Source organism: Neovison vison, chromosome 13 (assembly GCF_020171115.1).
Source record: "Neovison vison isolate M4711 chromosome 13, ASM_NN_V1, whole genome shotgun sequence".
Classification (NCBI taxonomy): Eukaryota; Metazoa; Chordata; class Mammalia; order Carnivora; family Mustelidae; genus Neogale; species Neogale vison.
Window position 1 is genome coordinate 3,876,312 of NC_058103.1, and position 13,346 is coordinate 3,889,657.

A 13,346-nucleotide genomic window follows, 5' to 3' on the forward strand; every position below is an offset into this window, starting at 1 on the left:
AACCTGCTCAAGACTCCCGAAGCTCCAGACCCAGAAACACACCTTGAAGTTTAAGGAGGTCGGAGCGCTTTTCGTCCACGTCCGGCCTTTCTGCTTTCAGAACTTCATTCAGACACTGGCTCTGTAGACTGCTACGGGTGACCGTGAAGTTAACGAATGTGACCCGGGAGCACAAGTCTGGTGGGAATTCCACCTGCCAAAATGAGTAACAGAACCGCCTGCTTTGTCACCCAAGCCGTGACACCAAGTGCTGTCACTGCTGCTTTTCTGAGATGCCTTGTTCCTTACAGTTGGATCTCGGGTGGACAGGAAGATGACAAACGATGGTGACAAGTCTATGTCCTGGTCGCCGAGGGTGATCAGCACTCTGCCCCCTGTTCGCCGCACTTCCCGGTTCAGTACTGGATTCAACACTGGATCGTAGCTTTCCACATCCTTCGGACGCGCACACAAACAAATGGTCAGGGCTCCACAGTATGTATTTTCACCCAAATAACGTGGCATTGACCCTGAGCTCCTGTTCCAAACACAACTCAGGAGCCACCGAGCCACGGAGACCTTCCCCGTCTGGTACGGCGGCCATGAGCCGTTGGTGGCCACGTCATTAAAACACTCCTCAGTCGCCTCAGCCACACACACGTCCACCACAGCGGGCAGCACAGATCAGAGGACATTACCATCAGTGCAGAAAGTTCCAGTGCACTGTGATGACTGAGACTAAATAAACACTGTTCTGTTGGCCCAACTTTTCACAGAACAATCGCAAACCTTTATCCTTTGACATCAAACAAGTGCCGTTACTGTCACAGGCAGACTCCAGTTTTGTACCCCATCAAGTGTTTGCTGCACACACCTGCACCAGAAGGGGGTTCCCAAACCTCAGCGCGCTCTCCAGGTTCTTCCGGAAGGCGTCGTCCAGGAAGCTGGTGCGCGTGATCTTGCGGTCCTTGTACTCGTTCATGATGAACTCTGTGGCCTGGCCAGAGGGGTCGATGATCAGCGGGTACCTGAGGGGGAGGCGACATTAGAGCAGGTTCAGGGAGCCTCGACAAAGATGACGGGAAGGCTGTCCCCACCACTCCAGCGTGGTCTCCAGAGTCCCACGAACACAAGTGTCACAAAGGCCTGCCGCTAAAGCCGTCTTTCTGAAGCGCTTCTGTAGGGAGCTAACCGAGTCACAGATTCCCTGGAGCAGGGCAGGGCGGCTTTAGACCCCCAGGGACTCTGACGAATGGCAGACACAGCTTAGTCCTCACAAGGAACCTGGGAGAAGGTACCATCAGCTCGTCTCTTTTATGAATGAGCAAGACGGGGCACTAAGAGTGATGGGTCCAGGGTCATGTGGCCAACTAAAACACTTTTTAAAAAATGTACTCCACGTACATGTGTTTGCACAAAATTCAGAAGCTATGAAAGGGCATACGGTGGGAAGACTCCCCCTTCCCCTATTTTTGGTCACGGGTTTCTGGTTTTCTTCTGGGAGAAGCTCCAGGCGTTTACAGACACACGTGTGCGCATGGGTACGTGTGTCCGCGGAGAGCACACCTGCCCTCTCATGTGGCACGTGTCCTCCTCCCTCGCCGCCTGCCGGACAGCCCTCTGCGGACTCAGCGCATGCGCGGCCGGGTCTGCAGCGGCCCCAGCCACCCGCCCTGGAGACGCACGGTGAGCTGCTAACTGGCTCCCGATGAGGGCCCCCGAGGTGCCGTCAGTCTGCTGTCACACACCGTCCTTAGGTTTGTCATTTGCCACGTGGGCCAGGCTAGTGCCGGCGCAGCACGGAGGAGTGCCTGTGCGCCCGCTCAGAGGAGCCCGCCCGGCGCAGAGCGCAAGGACGGATCGACACTCCCAGCAGCACCACGGGGCAAGACGCGGAGCCGCAGGCGGGGCCCGAGGGGCTGGGAGTCTTCATCCTTTGTGTCTGTGGGACAGTGACACGCTTCATGGGCTCCAGGATTTTAAGATACTGAGACGAAGCCAGAAACACCCAGGGTGTCTGGGTAGGGAGCTGCCGCAGAGAGGGCCAGGGGCCCTGTATGGGGTCGGGGTGCTGCGGACCCCGGAGCCAGTGTCCAGCCGCCCTGCCTGCGGTCGAGGGACCTTCTTATTTGGGCTTCTTAGGCCAGGAACCAGGGAGACCAGATGCCCCTCGTCTCAGCTAAGTACCTGCGGCCGCCCGATACGCCGAGAGGGTCTGTTCCACCGCCTGCCCCAGCACAGCCCTGCCAATCCGCCCCGAACGCCCACATGAGAGAGGCTCACGGCAGGACGATTCGGATGGGCAGGACGCGAGGACGAGGCCCGCGCGGACCCCCCGGCAGAGACGGGCACGACGCCGGCCGCGCTGCTCGCCCGCCGCCAAGTCCCTACTCGGCTCCGCAGAGCCCGGGCGCGCCGCACACGAGGACTCGCCAGTCGCTCTGCGCCAGCTCGTACCTGTTGAACCGCTTCAGCATGATGGCGTTCTCCGTGCACAGGTCGTCCGCAGGCAGGGAGCTGGCTTGCCAGCGGAGGCGCTCGTCGGCGTTGGAGAGGTACTCCGTGCGGGCGATGTCCGTGCGGAACTGAAAGGGGACGGCGGTCACTCCTCCTCCCGGGACCGGCCGAACGGACAGCGGCGTGGCTCCCGCGCTTCCCGCCGGCGCAGCCCCCGCCCGGTACCTGGATGTTGGCCTGCTGCAGGTGGTGGGACCAGGTGGTGAACAGGTTCTGGCGCATCTGCTGGTCAAAGTAACCCGCGTAGGCGATAAACGCGGCTGACAAGAGGCAGTCCCCGGCGATGGTGGACATCTGGTTTTTGAAAGTCTCACTTGTTTTTTCCCACCGTTCGCGTTCGGCGGACAAACTCTTCAGAAGGGCGGTGCTCCGGTTCACCTACCGGGAAGAGGAGCAGGATTTATGCAGAAAAGGGAAAACCTGTCCCCCTGCAGGGCTCTGGGCGGGCCGGGGGCGGAAACGCACGGAAACAGCTGCTCAGTCTCGGGAGCGATCCAGCTCCCCCACGGTGGAGGACAGCACAGGTCTCAGAATACGAGGGGGCGCGAGGGGGCACGAGGGGGCGCGGAGAAGCAGGGGTCAGCCTTGAGGCGTGGGTGGGAGCGGGGCCTGGGCCGGAAGAGTGCCCGGGGCAGAGGGCTGGGGAAGGCCGGCGGAGGAAGGCAGCGCTGCTGGCGGGGGAGGAGAGTATCCTGGGAGCTCAGGGGGAGGACCGGTACGGCGAAGCACACGGCAGTGGACGTGAGACCTGGACAGACACCCAGCCACAGGTGACCCCACTGAAACTGAGGTGGGCGAACGCACAGGTTGGGGGCTGGCGTGGGGAGGGGGCTCCCAGCTTCAGATCACCCCCTGGCATGATTAACGCCACTCAGTGACTCCTCGGGGAAGCCGGCAGGATGTCTCAGGCAAGAGAGCCGGCCAGACGAGGGCGGGGCAGGCGCGCGGCTGTTCCACATCCCAAAGCCAGCGAAGGGGAGCAGGCGGGAAGACGGCGCGGCCTGCGGAGGGTCTCACTTTCGCTTCCACGGCGGCCAGGTCTGCTTTGATGGCCTGGGCCTCCGAGATGAGGACGGCGTACTCCTCCTTGTAGCGGGCGATGCTGGCCTCCAGGTCCCGGATCATCTGCTCCACCTCGTTGGCCTTCTGCTGGTTGTCCTTGGCGTCGTCCTCCAGCTTCTGCAGCTCGTTGCGCAGGGGCTCCACCCGCTTCAGCATGTCGGCATAGTTAAGCTGAGGAGACAGACGCACGGTGGTTCTTTCTCAGGAGCCACCGGCCGGGGGCGGGGGGCGGCTCTTCCCACCGGAGCTCCGGGCCGCGCCGCCTACCTGCGCGATCGCCCACTTCACCATAGGCCCGCAGGCCAGGGACGCCCGGTTCACGATCTCGTAGTTGTAGCTGGGGTTGGACATGTAGTTTTTCTTCATCTTCTCCCTGATGGCGTCGCTGCAAGAGAGGACACGGAGTTCCAAGCAGTGTCGGCTGAATGTACAGTTTCTAGGAAACCGCAATGTAAAGGCCGGCTCCCATCGGCTGCCCCCGTGTTCTGCGTGACAGTGGCCCTGCCGCGGGGAAGGCCTCTGAGCCCTGCCCCGCCCCCACTAAGGGAGACAGTGTCTGCCTTGGGCTCTGGGGCAAGGCCCTCACAACTACTTGTGCTGACGGGCGTTCGGCTCACAGGTCAAGGAACCGGAGAGCTAGTGCCAGGAACGGGAGGGAGAAACTGGACAACCACTCTGAAGGAACCGGCCTGGGAGGCATGCGTGCTAACATAACGGACGCTGCCCTCTGGAATATACCCCCACCATGGCGACAGGACGTCACAGTAGGGAAACCTCCCAGCGTCGGGGCACTGTCTTCCGCTCCGAGGCAGTGCTCACCTGATCTCCTCTGCAGAGAAGTTGACGATGGTGGGGATGAAGTTCTCCCTCATGATGATGGAGCGGATCTGCTTCCAGTCCGTGGTGCTCTCCCCCAGCAGCAGGCAGATGGACTCGAGTGCCAGCTTCACGGCCGCGGGGGGGTTGGCCATGGACCGCACCTCCACCAGGTGCTGCTTCTTGATCGACTTCACGGCTGAGCACGGCGGCAGCAGGAGAGGCGGGGCGGGAGGGCGACAGAGGGAGGGCGGTGAGGGGCGGCCGTGCAGCAGAGCCCTGGCTCCCAGCGAGGAGGGGCCCCGCCCAGAAGGTCTGAGCAAGCACGACTTTGCGTCTTTAAACTTAAACTAAAATGGTAGGAGGGACCGACCTTTGAAATAGGAGGTTCTCACTGTACTAGCAAACCCACAGCGAACGGTCCGTAAAGAGCCGGCCGCTGCCTTCAGCGAGGTCTCCCAGCCCCACTAGCTCCAGCTCCAGAAAGACATTTTCATCACGTGTGTGTCTTCCACAACTTAAGCAAAGATGTTTTCAATCTGCTAGAATTCACAAACCACTGGCCTGGCTGGGTGAATACAGTTCTAAAAGGACGGTCGGAGCCTTCCACAAGCTAAAACAGTCGTCCAGCCTGAACTTTGATGAAAACACTTTCTCAGTGGTTACCTGGCAATGAGAACCACATTAAGTTCTCATTTAATCCAACTCTCAAGGAAAATCCAAGGTTTGGACGCTGTGAATTCCTCCTGAGGGAGAAGAGAAAGCCCTTGCCTTTGGAGCAAACACCATGGGGCCAGAAGGGACCATGGGGCAGGGGAGGCCGCAGGGGTGGGCACAGCGTCCGCAGGTGGGCCCCGCTGGAGGCGGGGACAGAGAGCGGCCGCTAGGGCACCTAGGTCGGCTGTCACTGGCCCAGCCGGAGCGGGCTCGGAAAACCACGAGGCGGCGACACTGCGCGCTTCACGGCATTTCTGCTGATGTTCAAGTCAGGGATTCGTAAAAGCACATTCATGTAATTATCACCAGATTTTGAAAAAAAAAACCCACGTATTCACATAAACCTTGTTTTGTCAACCATCTCTCATGAGAAGGGCTCCACTCTGGTGGAAGCAGTGTTACAAGAGCTTCACTTTCTGGGGCTCCTGGGTGGCTCAGTGGTTTAAGCCTCTGCCTTCCGTTCAGGTCATGATCTCAGGGTCCTGGGATCAAATCCCGCATCAGGTTCTCTGCTCAGCAGGGAGCCTGCTTCCCTTCCTCTCTCTACCTACTTGTGATCTCTGTCTGTCAAATAAATAAAATCTTAAAAAAAACACAACCAACCAACCACCCAAACAAAAAACCGTTACTTCCTGAGATGTAGGCAGTCTCCAGCATTTCGGGAAGCCGTGAGCTAAGGACCAGGCTCAGTCCCCACACTGCACAGCAGCGCGGACGGAGCCAGACCCGGTGGTGCGGACGTACCATTCTGGGCCTCGATGACCGCAGGCTCCACCTTGTCCAGGTCCTCCTTGACACTCATCTGTTTGTCGGCAATCACTTCCTGCTGCTTGTGCAGCTGCTCCTGGATTTCCTGGCTCATCACCTGGACAGCAAGGAAGGCTCGGCGATGGGTCCTGGCTACTTTGCTGAGTGATTCCTGAACACTCCTTGCCCCGCCCAGACACCCGCAACCCCAAGCCGTCAGACCCCGAAGCCCACTCAGACCAGACTTGCTATGCTCCTGGAAACGGCCGGCGCGGACCCGGCCGGTTGGGGCTCCTGAGGCAAACACTCACCTTCTTCTTCTCTGCTTCCTGCTGGTCCTTCACCATCTTCTTCAGCTTGTCGTTGGCGGCCGCGTTCTTGACCTCCAGCTCTTGGCTCTTTATCCTCAAGTCGCGCCGCAGCTCCTCCACCTGAGGGACAGACACCACGTGAGGAAAACGGAAGGATGCGGAAATGACCGGGAAAGGGGCCTATGCTAGCCCCCTGCCAGTAAGGGAGGCGAACCCCTAGGATGTACCTGGTCAACCGTCTCTTTGATTTTCCTGAGCCCGACGTTCAAGTGCATCTGCTGCTCCTCCAGCTCGCTCCGCTTCTCGTGGAACAGGTTGGCGTAGTGGTTGATGAAGTCCAGGTAGTGGCGAGGCGTGATGGCCATCGTTCTGCCCCCGCGCTTTGCCAGCCGAGCGTTAGCCTTTTAGAAAACAGTTCGATCTTATCGCTCTTCAGGACATCCTCTGTGATTACACCTCAGAAAGCTAACTGCTCTGCCAGGTGATGTGGCGGCACGGCCTCGGCCCTCAGGAGTCACGCTTGAGCTGGGGTCTCAGCTCAGCCTCCTGGGAAATCCCAGGGAGCCCTCAGACCCCTAAGTTCTCTCCTCAAACGTCTCTACAACCCAGAGGTGACCTTGGTGACCCAGACGTGTACTCCTGTTCATATGGAGCACTGCACGCTCTGCCCCCTGATTCCTGCCGATCGTCCACGGGCACCAAAGTACGAGATGGCAGCAGGAGGAGGGCAAGAGGGCACAGCTCTGTGTGACCAGCTGCTCTGGCCCCTCAGGCTAGTGCAGGGCAACAGAACAGGAGACCAGCGAGGGAAGCCAGGGCCAGGCCACATCCCAGAGGCAGTGGAGGCGGCCTGTAGGTGCGGCAGAGCAGTGGTCCTCAGGGCTCCCGCAGGCTTAGAGTGGGTTTTACAAAGCCTTACGGGGGGAGCGAACGGGACCCTTCCATGATAAGAAGCGAGCAAACCCCAGCCAGTGGGCCAAATCCCGCCACTGCCTGTTTCTGCCAACACAGCGCTAGAGGGCACAGCCCTACCCATCTGCTCACACGTGGGCTGTGGAGGCTGCGTACCGGGACAGGGCCGAGTAGCTCAAAAACCCTCCTAGTCCACAAAGCCCAAGACATTCACTATCTGGCCTTTTACAGGGAAAGCATGCTGAGCCCTGGTTGGGAATGGACAGCTAGGACACGGACACACACACACACACCCCGGCAGTGAGACAAGCAAAGCAGAGAAGAACGCTTCACAGAGGCCACGGCCAGAGGGCAGCGAAGGTCAGTGACCCCCGGGGGTGCAGCCTGGTAACAAGGAGGAGGAAGTGCTCCTGAGAGAGGCACCAAGAGGCCGTGGTGCTGTGTCTACCACTGGGGAGCCTCCGCGCTACCCTCTGTCCGGACACGGAGCTCACCTGGTGCAGAGTCTGGTGAACAAACACACAGCTGTTCACGATAGCTTCGCGGTGTGACGGCGGTTGTGGCAGTTTGTCGTACACGACTGGCATGTAATCGGGCACGATGTAATTCGGCTTCTCCAGGTCCATTTTGCTTGTGAATTCCTTGCCCACTTGATACAGGGCTTCCGTGGACCAGTCCCCAAACCAGTTCAACACGCACCTGAAAGAGACGGCCACGTCTCCCACAGCTCCCCGGCGCGGGGCTGCCCGTGACCCAGAGTGGGGCGGACAGCGGCGTTACCTGTTGAAAAGCGCCGGGGAGGTGGCCGCGCGGTCCTTGAGCCCCTCTGAGGATGGGTTCATGGTGAAGACGACGTGGAGGTTGCGGATGACCTGGCTGGTGAACCACTTGTACAGCTCCTCGTGCGAGTCCAGCATCAAGCCCTCCTTCTGGGCCCCCTCTTTGCACTGGGTCATCAGGGTGGCATACTCGTCCCCTTCGAAGAGGCCGGGAACCTGGCAAACAAGGAGCACAACTACCGACTGGTCCCGGTGTCCCGGAACGGCGCGGAGGCAGCACCACACACGGGGCGCTCACCTCCCCGTTGGCCAGCAGCGTGTTCATGCGCTCCAAGAACCCGGAATCTAACACGTTGGACTCATCCATGATGAACGCGATCTTTTCATTCTTACAGCCAGAACGCCTCAACACGGTCCGAAGATCCTCATCGAAGTCTTCCCCCGTGTACTTCCTGTGCACCTGCGGAAGCAGTCGCGGGTCAGGTCGGTTCTCATTCGAGGAGCCTTGTGCGCGCAGCAGGAATCCGTGGTTGGGGCGCACAAGTGCCGAGCACACCTACCTTAATCTGGTACACGCTCAAACCATTCATCCAGGCCACAAAACGGGACAGGGTGGTTTTTCCCGCTCCGCTGACACCAATTAGAAGCAAGTGGCCCTGAGGCTGGCGGAATATTCTGAAACATTATCAGAAAAAGATAAAATTCGAGGCTTTTATGATCTGGTCCCCTTTTAACACTTAGGACCTAAACTTTCTCAGGAATTAATATACAACAGTTTTAATGTGTTTCCACTTAAATCTGTATGTTGAACAGTTGTTAAGCAATCGCTATCTGCCAGGATTGGGGGGCGCAAAGACCCACAGGACATGGTCTTGTCCTCAGATACTCAGATGGCAGGAGGCGGACAGACCCGATTCTAGCGGAGCTTTCAGTCTCGGTTGGCACAGACTACTGGCAGGAGCCCAGTAAGTGCCAAGCAGCAGGCACGTATGTGACAGAGAAGCTAGACTGAGAAGGGCAGGGGAAGGGGGGACAAGAGGAGGGTGGAGGCGAGGTGGGGGAAGGTCAGTCGGGAGGCCTGGCAGGATCTCCCAACACTACGTTAAGAGCAGCTAAGGCCAGGGGTGACCTGTCACAACAGAAAGCCCACCGGTCGATCCTGAGCACGTGGTCTAACACTTCATTAAACAGGACCAGAGGGACATCAAGTTCTTCTTCATAGAAGACTTTCAGCCGAGCTTTGACGTAGTCTCTCAATTCTTCCTGGTCAACTGGGATATAATCCTGTAAGAAAACAGGTAAGACCCAAATTACTAAGAAATCATCTTCGTTATTAGCCAATTGTATTTTCATATACTTGGGGCGCCTGGCTGGCTCATTTGGTACAGCATGAGACTCTTTTTTTTTTTTTTTTAAAGATTTTGTTTATTTGACAGAGATCACAAGTAGGCAGAGAGGCAGGCGGAGAGAGAGAGGGAAGCAGGCTTCCTGCTGAGCAGAGAGCCTGGTGCAGGGCTCCATCCCAGGACCCTGGGATCATGACCTGAGCCGAAGGCAGAGGCTTAACCCACTGAGCCACCTAGGCACCCCCAGCATGAGACTCTTGACCTTAGGGTTTTGGGTTCAAGCCCCACACTGGGTGTACACATTGTTTAAAAATAAAATCTTTAGGGGCGCCTGGGTGGCTCAGTGGATTAAGCCGCTGCCTTTGGCTCAGGTCTTGATCTCAGGGTCCTGGGATCGAGTCCTGCATCGGGCTCTCTGCTCAGCAGGGAGCCTGCATCCTTCTCTCTCTCTCTCTCTCTGCCTGCCTCTCTGTCTACTGTGATCTCTGTCAAATAAATAAATAAAATTAAATAAACAAATAAATAAATAAATAAAATCTTTTAAAAAATGGCAAAAAGGTATCATTTACAGCATAACAACAAAAGTGTAAGTTATCTAGGACTGGATCTAATGGAGAATTTTTGTAGAGAAAATGGATCTTCACTAAAAAAGACCTCACAGAAGGATCTAAATAAATGAAGACAGAGACCACGACCACGCAGGGAAAAGCACACTACGGTTAAGAACGTCAGTTCCATCCAAACTGACAAGAGAAAGTCAATGTAGTCCTGGCCTCAATTCCAAGGGTGGGCAGCACTGGTGGTTTTAGCACAAAGTGACAAGTCAGTTCTAAATTTCATTTGGAAGAAGAATGGTCAAGAGGTCCCTAAAGATGAAACAAGTGTGAAGGCCTCTGCCACCGGACTTCACCACCTTCCTGAGTGCAGGAAGCAACAATTGAGCGGTAGAGCAGGCCTGAGCCTCCGAAATAGACCCCTGCACTCGGGGAGCCCGCAGCGGAGAGATGCTGCCAAGTGAGGGATTATCCAACCAACAGCGCTAGGTCAGGTGTCGGGACAACAGACACCCCTCAGGAAAAACAAAACAGACCTGGAGCCACACAGACACACACACACACACAATTATAGACGGGTTATGTGTTAAATGACGGAGCTTTAACAACATTTGCTCTTTAAAAGACACCATAGAAACGGCGACGGATGAACCACCGGGAGAAGACGGTGCCTATAAATGAGCAGGGTTAGGATCTAGAGTCCAGAAATAAGCAGAAAATTCTAGCAACACCAAACAAACCTATCTTGCTATCTCTTGCTTCTGTGTGGCCCTCTTTAAGACCCAGTGCCAGGGTCCGCTTTCCTGAGAGCTCTCCCTAGACAGAGCTATTTCTACCATGTTGGACTGGGAGCTCCCTACAGGAAGCCCTGGCTCATCCCAGCGTCTGCCTGCCCTTCCTACTGAATGAAATGCGTACTGAAACTACAACTTACTAGAACATCCTACTCTTCTGGAAAAAGGACAGCTCATAGCTATTCTGGGAACGTCAACTTTGTTTAGTACAAAGTATATAAAATATTTTCACTCAACTTATTCACAATTAGCTCATTTTTATAGTGTGAGGAAAGAGAAAGCAAAGGGAAAGCCCCCTTTCGCTGCAAACACGTGGAAATCGTGACCCCTGCTGGCTGGAGTGGTGTGGCTCTCATAGTGGCCACCTCATGGGAACAGGACACACCCAGCAGGCCAGCTGGCCCCAGCCACACTCCTGGATCGTCAGCCCCACGGTACCAGCAAATACGCAGTGCACCGAGCCTACACCCAGTGCTCACTTACAGGTGCTTCAGGAAAAAGGTATTTTTGGTTAGAAAAAGACTCTGACTAAGATGACAGAAGAAGTATTTCTGAAATGACGTATTTGTCACCTTTGACAACCAGTTGCTGTACAGGATGGGCCGGCTCATCGCCTTCTCTTTGTCTATGTTGGGGAAGTGCTTCAGAGCAACCATGTCAATGTTCTCATCTGTCCAGCGCCTCTCCTCGTCTTCCACGAGCCTGTGGGAAGCAGAGGGGATGCCTTTCAGTCCAAACAGAGGCCTTGCTGAGAAAGCACCAGGTTTTGTCGGTGCTGAGAGCGACTGCAAGAGCCAGAATTAGCCTTTACAGAAATTTTCATTTTCTACAAATGGAAAAACCTAAGAATCTGAATTCCAGACAGCTTAAACTATCCAAAATTCTGACATTGTAATGTAATGACAATGTAAAACCCCTCAAAGGTATGGAATCACTACATCTAAAAATATTCCCTTGGGGCACAAGGCCGGCTTAGTCGGCAGAGCGTGACGCTCTTGATCTTGGAGTCATGAGTGTAAGGCCCATGTTGGGTGTAGAGATTATTTATTTATTTAGATTTTATTTATTTATTTGACAGACAGAGATCACAAGTAGGCAGAGAGGCAGGCAGAGAGGAGGGGGGAAGCAGGCTTCCTGCAGAGCAGAGAAGGCAGAGGCTTAACCCACTGAGCCACCCAGGTGCCTCAGGTATAGAGATTATTTAAAAAACAAAAGCAAAAATAAAGTAAAAAAACCTCCTTTAATAATGTCTAATCACACTGATTTTTAAAACAGCAACAGGTGGGGCGCCTGGGTGGCTGGTCGGTCAAGCGTCTGTCCGCCTTTGGCTCAGGTCATGATCCCAGAGTCCTGGGATCGAGCCCCACTTCAGGCTCCGTGCTCAGCAGGGAGTCTGCATTTCCCTCTGCCTCTGCCCCCGCTCGTGCTCTCTGTTTCCCTCTCTCTCTCTCTCAAAGAAGTAAAACCTTAAAAAAATAAGATAAAATGACAATATGACTCTAACTTCTAAGCTTGCCTAATATAAAGTTCCCAATATCATGGGGGCAATAAGAGAACAGGAACAGGGGACTGACCCGCACACTGCTGGAGACACAGGGCTTATGAAGAGAACCAAGAGCAAGCAGGGGAGACCAGACCTGTCCTTGTGGAGGGGGATGAGGGCAGACCCTTTCTGAGAAGCTGATTCTGTGATTGCTGAGTGGGCCACGAGGGGCGGGTCTAGTGGAGGCAGGGCCTGTGGTTACTGCAGCCAATCGGAATTTACAAGCACCACTGCCAGTGCTACATTTTAATGAAAACAAAATTTTGTCTCTGGTATTTTGGGAAATCTGGTAAAACTGTACTATAGCTCAAATTTTTTCATTATTAAAAAAGAGAGTGTTAGAGAGTTTTGTTTTTTAATTAAAAAAAAAAAAAGCTTAGGGCACCTGGGTGGCTCAGTGGGTTAAGCCATTGCCTTCGGCTCAGGTCATGATCTCAGGGTCCTGGGATCAAGCCCCTCATCGGGCTCTCTGCTCAGCAGGGAGCCTGCTTCCTCCTCCTCTTTCTCTTCCTGCCTCTGCCTACTTATGACCTCTGTCAAATAAATAAATAAAATCTTATTAAAAAAAAAGCTAGTATGTTCCTTGCTCCCCCTTACTCCACCCATCGGGGACACTGGGCTCTTGGTCAGGGCAGCTGTGTGGAACTCAAGGACTCCAAGGAGCCTGATGTGAAAGCCGGAAATCTATAATAAAGCAATATTCTGGGACTGCTTGCAAGCACAGATGAGAAAAGCTGGCTGGAGGCAGAACTCATCGGTCTAGCGGTGCAGTTGCCAAATGGACAGGTACTTCTCAGTCAGGAGGGAGCCATTTCCCTTGGGTTCTCCCGGGGAAGAACCACTAATTGCTACCAACCATGTACACCTGGGACGGTGAGTGGTCAGAGGGACGGGCTCAGCCTGGGAGTCTCACACTCAGCCTGGGAGTAAGGGGACCTGGCCTGCCATCAGAGGCCTGCCCTCCTACACTGTTCTGAGTAACCCAGTTCACAGGCAGAACATTTCCCCAAATAATTTGGGCAGGAAACCGTGGCACCATATTAAATAGTAAACCAATTAAGATTTACTGCTTCGAAATTTGGAGTCAAAGCAACACAAGTTTAACTTTTCCTCACCAGTCTAAACTGAGCCTACAAGTCCATGTAGACTAACATATATAAAATAAAAAATTAAAAATACAAGAAAAAAAAGAAAAAAAATGACAAGACAGGACTGGGAAAATTAAGAATTTATTGTCAAATAAAGATCTTACTCAAGTATAAAGAATGT

General features: G+C 55.0%; 1 protein-coding gene across 1 annotated transcript in view; it reads right to left on the reverse strand.

Annotated features, from left to right (window-relative positions):
* Positions 1 to 13,346, reverse strand: part of DYNC1H1 (dynein cytoplasmic 1 heavy chain 1) — a 68,076-nt gene that overhangs the window by 8,850 nt on the left and 45,880 nt on the right. Inside the window, exons 43-59 of the mRNA XM_044229855.1 lie at positions 11,107 to 11,236; positions 8,991 to 9,124; positions 8,401 to 8,515; positions 8,139 to 8,300; positions 7,842 to 8,056; positions 7,556 to 7,760; positions 6,377 to 6,550; positions 6,150 to 6,269; positions 5,836 to 5,956; positions 4,378 to 4,573; positions 3,826 to 3,943; positions 3,514 to 3,729; positions 2,662 to 2,874; positions 2,437 to 2,564; positions 854 to 1,007; positions 289 to 435; positions 43 to 193 (exon numbers count right to left, since the gene is read on the reverse strand). Of these exons, the coding sequence (XP_044085790.1) occupies positions 43 to 193; positions 289 to 435; positions 854 to 1,007; positions 2,437 to 2,564; positions 2,662 to 2,874; positions 3,514 to 3,729; positions 3,826 to 3,943; positions 4,378 to 4,573; positions 5,836 to 5,956; positions 6,150 to 6,269; positions 6,377 to 6,550; positions 7,556 to 7,760; positions 7,842 to 8,056; positions 8,139 to 8,300; positions 8,401 to 8,515; positions 8,991 to 9,124; positions 11,107 to 11,236 (2,699 nt within the window). The remainder of the gene's footprint in view (positions 1 to 42; positions 194 to 288; positions 436 to 853; positions 1,008 to 2,436; positions 2,565 to 2,661; positions 2,875 to 3,513; positions 3,730 to 3,825; positions 3,944 to 4,377; positions 4,574 to 5,835; positions 5,957 to 6,149; positions 6,270 to 6,376; positions 6,551 to 7,555; positions 7,761 to 7,841; positions 8,057 to 8,138; positions 8,301 to 8,400; positions 8,516 to 8,990; positions 9,125 to 11,106; positions 11,237 to 13,346) is intronic.